Here is a 6,011-nt window from a genome sequence, read left to right on the forward strand (position 1 = left end):
CCTGTTTTTCAATTCAAATATTGTTTTGGAAAATGTGGATAAGATAGGTTAGCATTAAAGTGGAAACAGAATGAACCCCCCCCCATCCCCTAGTTGTATATAGACACTTTGAATTGAGCAGAATTTATAACTGGCAAGATGCAGGTCCTCCCGTTCCATTTACTTACAAAATTAAGGTTGCAGTCCTATACAAGTGTAGGATTAAGCCATACTGATCTTAGTAGGGCCTTCTTATGGGCTACGAATGTGGTACGAATGGCTATAGATGTTGGAGGTTCTGATCCTTTATAATTTCATCTAGTAGAATTATCCCTTTGGCAATGTGGGACAGTTCCTTGGGGTGTTCAGATTTATGTATGCAAGATGAAATAAGATGTTCTCAGTGAAACTGTCCTTGGTTTCAAACAGTCATTTCATTAGAGAAATAAAATGACATTGTCATTGCCATTGGTAGTGGTTGCATACTAATTTTGTTTACTTACTGAAAAATCTAGGAGAGATATGGGGGGGGGGTTAAGGCTAGATAATATTTCAGAGCTGTACATTTGTTTTCAGGAAGTGTCGTTCACATACCAGTTAAATGAAGGAATCTGGACATTAAACTGATGATATCATCCCCTCCAAGCTAATTCTGCTTATCCCAGCAATACTTCTCAAGATAAGTGTGCTTCGAATAGCACCCTGTATTTTGGCTTAAGCAAGAGGCGCAGCTGTGTGATCAGCATACAGATGTTTGTTGTCTTTGTGTGACCTCACACTGCAGCCCTATCATACACACTTTAAATGGGTTGGATGAAGAAGCTGGTTTCCTGAGGTCCACTGCAGTTGAGACCCAAGGAAACACTGAACAAGTAAGCAGACTTTTCCATCTTCCTGCCAAGAATACGTGAAACAACTCAGTAGCAGTTTCATGAATGCTCGAGTCCCGCAGAAATGACACCACAGTGTCAAAAACATAATTCAGCATTTAATTCAACAGTCTGTGGGTCTTGATCTGCCTGCCATTCTCATTCAACCCAAGCCCTGCAATCACAGTGCTTAACCACTAACTCACCTTGGTGAGATACGAGATGTTGGGAAGCTCATTGATGCTGAACCCAGACAAGATAGCTGTGGTGATAATTGGCAGCTACTGTGACATCAAAGGGATAGAGACATCCATAAGAGGGGATACTTCAGCCCTCCCTGATGCTTCAGGTGTGCAGCCTCAAACTACTTTTTGATTCATTGCTGTACCTGGAAGCTGTTTCCTATGGTTAATAGTCTCACTTTTCACTAGCTGTCTGGTGAAAAGGCTGCAATCGTTTTTGTTTCAGCCAGACTTAGTACCCATCATTCATGTGTCTTTCTAACCTCAAGGCCAGATTATTGTAACACATTTTATGTGGCAACTCTTCCTCTAGATGGAGATGAGTCTCTAGGACACTGACTGTACCATCTGATTGGCCTGGTATGTTTCTACTATAAAGCGAGACATATTCATAGTGACTGCCCCACAGCTCTTAGGCTTCCTGCTCTTGGAAAATGCTTGCCAGAGCTTAAACACGAACATGTTCTCTGAGTGCTGTAAGCCATGTTAATTGTGGGTTAGCATTTAATAGGCAGAGTTATGCAGATGGGGCATAGCGAATCCTGACCCTGTATCTGAGTGTTTTAAAAAGCAATTTTCTAATACTAATGCCAGTTCGGGTCTCCTCATGCTCAGACTTGTATAGCTAAAATTACACGATCCATGCACAAGGGAGAGATATCAGCAAAAATATCTGCAGGAGAAATCTTATCAGCCGAGAGGAGTGATGGTTGATTGAACAGCTTCATAATAACTCAGTGGAATGGAATGTTGAAAGGCTAAGAAGGAACAACTTGGGCGGAGGAATAGAAAGGGTACAGAGGAAATGTCTGGAAGGGTCACTTCTTGATTCAACCAATTTTAAAATGTCCCAAGGGGTAGAAGTGGGAGCTACCCATAGAAATCAATGGAGAAATGCAGGAGTTTAATGTTACTGGGATTGGGCACCAGTGTGTCAATTCCGCCCCCTAAGAAAATCAAAAGGTAGTGGCAAAGAGAAGAATTCATGCTCTTTCTAATTCAGTTATTTTGTGTGAATCATATGCACACACAAACCCAATGCTAATTCCAAAGTAGCTGCACTTCACTGTCCTGATACTGAAGGTTGGAAGAGGCTGTGACTAAAAGAGAGTAACTGAAGGCAGCCTTGCAGTGTAGTTCACACAGAATACTGCAGGTCAGTCTCTGTTTGGTAAACCAGAGCCCTGCAATGTGGTCCAGAGGTCTTGCCATGCCCTATTGCAGGCTGAAGGTTATGTTGAGGTTGAGATAGAAGCTTATAACAATCCTCTGCTGGCATCCATTGCTTTTGTTCCCACATTGTGTGTTGGGCTCAGAGAATAGTAATTACTAACCTCACGGTGTAGTTAACTATCTCACTCCATTCTAAATCATAGTTGCAGCGTCCACGACAGCATCCCTGAGGCTCAGTACCCAGTGTGACCAAACCAGTTGCACTCTCCTAAATTTGCCTCTGGTTAGAGGCCTGTGCTGAAAGAGTTGCTTTCTCTCTGCAGCCCTGCTGTTATAGTTCAGACCAGAGTGAGACTACTTAGATTACCCTCTCAGAGTTCCTCCCAGGCCAAACCATTGTTGGCATCCATCTGTTTCAAGAGACAGTGGAGTACGCTTCTGGGGGTCAAACCACTGGCAAATCACAACACCTGCTGTGGCTGCAGAGACCGGAAACTCATAACTGCTGCCTCCAGCATTGCTTTTGCTGCATTAGCCGCACCAAAATAACGTCCCTGGGACACAAGCTTGGGCAGTGCAGTCAATTTCATGCAGAAGTCATGTGCCATTGGACTTGCATACAGATTGCAGTTGCAAATGTTCAAAAACTTCTAAAAAGCTACCAAAAAAAAAGCAGATGAAAGAATACCCAAGTAAGAGCAGGAATTCTGGTCTTTAATGCTCACTTCTATTTTGCATATCACTTAGCCACAGGCTCAAGTAGCATGTTTCTCAGGGATACATTTTATTGCAGGGCTCCACTTGTTTTATTAAATTTTGCTTTTGGTGTTATTGCCAGTTTCAAGCTGTAAAGGTGGAATGAATGAGAAATCCAAATAAAATTATCTATACACACGCACATACACTTTGCTTTTGGCATGAGAAATTCTACAGGAAATAAGAATGTATTAATTGTACTCCTGCTGCTTCCCACCAGCCCAGCTATCTTCGGCAAGCTATGAAGCACAGAAGCTTTTCTGGGGGGAAAGGAACAACACATAATTTATATATTTAATGATGATTTAATGCAGGTTACTTTTTGTGGTTTTTGTTTTGAAAATCATAAATAGATCAACTAAACTTTTGTAAATAGATCACCATGTGCTGTGAAACCTCAGTTTTTCACCAGAACCATTTACATCAATGAGGAATACTTACCCTGTTGCATTACATTTTATAGCAAGTCTTGTTTCGATCAGAATATATATCGAGTGGGTACATGTCTTTGTTCTTTTATTTTCTATGACCATAAGTATATTTTTGTGTAAATCCTAGGAAAGTGATTATTACTTAGACTGCGTTCCAGTATCCTTCATTTTGAATGGGTGAAATTCCATCGATTCTTAAAGCACTAGCAAGTACACTAGCATTCAAATTCTGTGACCAAACACAGAACAGAGTTAAAATGAGAAGTTGGAAGTCAAACTTCAATTTCAGTTAGGAACAGGGGGGGGGGTGAAACCTGTGAGCTTCAGGAATTTGAATACAGTCATGTACTTGGGTATCAAATAATTCGAAAGTATACTTAGCAATATTTTATATTGGGGAAGGAGTCAGTTTTACTATGATGTGTTGGGGGTTGTTTGTTTTTTTTTAAAGATCTTGTTATAAACACAAACATAATTCAAATGTACATGTATGTTTTTACTTTGTAAATATAGTACGTTTACTCCTAAAATGCAAGGCAGACGGATGGGGACTTCAGGGAGAATCATCACAAAGAGCACAAGTGTGAGTGGAGAGGTGTATAAGCTGGAACATAACGATGGGAGTCAATCAGACACTGCAGTTGGTACGGTTGGAACAGGTGGGAAGAAAAGACGGTCCAGCCTTAGTGCCAAAGTGGTTGCCATGGTATCTCGAAGAAGCAGAAGCACATCCCAGCTTAGCCAAACAGGTGAGTGGAGTATGACAGTAAGAACGTGGCTCTGTGTACATGTGAAACGAGATTAGTGTTTAGATGTCAGGAAAAAACTGTTTCCAGGTGTGGAAGGCTTTTTGTGTGTGCTATCAGAGAAACACAATAGCAGGGACAGCCAAGGTGGTGCCCTCCAAGATGTTATTGGACTACACCTGGCCAGCAACACCTGGAGTGCACCATATTGGCTTCTCCTGTGTTATGGGATAAATCTCACTAGGTTCTGTCACCTGCAATCTATAATCATGATCTGAAAGAAGCCAGTCACAACACCTACACAATTTTAAATGCATCATATTGTAATGGGTTAAAGCAGAAAAAGAAAGGTATTGATTTTGAGATTAACTAATGCTGACTCCTTTCTTTATTCTCCCCCTTTAAAACCCTGAAAAATAGGCTTAGTGAAGTGAGTTAATTAGAGTGTAGCATGATGTTACATTACATGCTTTTAATGGCCCTGTTCTTTCTTGTTGCTTTAGAAATCTTAAAAGCCTAATCTCTATAGCCTAAAGCAGAGCTACTAAAGAGGGAATGAAGAGAGATATTGGCTCACAAGTTCTGTTAAAATCAGTGAGAGGGCTTACCCTTTATTCTGACAAGAGCAGGCATCCTTAGATGGCTTTACAAATAGTTGATGTAAGAGTAGATCTCAGTTAGACTTACAACAGTGGTTCAATCTCTTGATCAAGATACTCACAATCTGCAGGTATGTCAGATGTTTCTGATTTATGTCATCATTTTTTTTGTTTTCCCCATTTCATTTTTAAGCTCTAGTCCACCCACTCCATCACCCTTTCCTGGCACCAGTAGGATTAAATGAAATTAAGCTGTTTAATGCTATGCAGTGCCTTATGCACCTGTGATTTTCAAATAAACCTGCCAGATAAATTCTGTGTTTTACCAATCAATAGATTTCATAAGAAACTTCTGAGTTAGTGTTTTGGTATACCAAGAATCATTTTATTTGGAGCACTTAGTGATACTGCAGAATGATACTGTCCCTAGATGATTTGGGACACTGGTTACGTCTTGAAATGTCTTCTTAACTGTGGCGATAGAGGTTAGTAGGAATGTTTCTGTGGCCTGTCCAAAAATTAAGCATTTCCAGACACGATCATATCTGAACCTGCAAGCAAAGTAAACCACATTTCTGCTGTTCTGAATTAAGGACTGAGATGAAAGGCACTGAATTCATGTTCCCAAATATTTGTAGTGGCAGAGCCAGGCTTCATCTTGCAAAATGGCTGTTATGTTGAGCTTGCAAAAGGAGGAAGTCTCACATTAAAGTGCCATCAAGGAATATTTGTATGCTCAAATACTACTACTAATGAGGAAATTGGAGACTCACCTTAGACGATGTAGTACCCTTGCATATCTCTTATTACCCTAATCCAAAACCTATGCACTTGGATCTCTAGCAACCCCATATATATTTACACACACACACATATGCTTGCAGCCTAGTTTCTGAAGCAAACGTTTCCATTTCCATTGCTCTTTCTACTTTCCCTCACCATTCTAGGCTGGCATATGAAGAATAAAGACATAGCGCTGTTTTAACCTGGACACTTATGTGTATAAGAATGCATGTTCAACCAAAGTTTTAAACTATGTACAGTATCATTTTATAATTATTATAATGATAGAGGTTGTAGTGTGCATAAAAAATCCATTGTATGATACTGGAAACAGGATAATATGTGTCAAGAAAATTCATGCATCTTTAACTGATTTTGGTACACGTTTCAATTTATTGTTGCATTAATAACAATGAAAAACTGCAGTGGTACA

General features: G+C 40.1%; 1 protein-coding gene across 50 annotated transcripts in view; it reads left to right on the plus strand.

Moving 5' to 3' along the window:
• Positions 1-6,011, plus strand: part of RIMS1 (regulating synaptic membrane exocytosis 1) — a 241,366-nt gene that overhangs the window by 208,863 nt on the left and 26,492 nt on the right. For 41 of the 50 annotated variants that reach the window (XM_080997895.1, XM_080997928.1, XM_080997917.1 and 38 more), the window contains one exon: positions 3,964-4,199. The exons of the other annotated variants lie outside the window; for them this stretch is intronic. In XM_080997895.1, coding sequence (XP_080854021.1) covers positions 3,964-4,199 — 236 coding nt within the window. The remainder of the gene's footprint in view (positions 1-3,963; positions 4,200-6,011) is intronic. 50 annotated transcript variants of the gene reach the window in all.

This window comes from Podarcis pityusensis (genome assembly GCF_964106645.2).
Source record: "Podarcis pityusensis genome assembly, chromosome: 3".
Lineage (NCBI taxonomy): Eukaryota > Metazoa > Chordata > Lepidosauria > Squamata > Lacertidae > Podarcis > Podarcis pityusensis.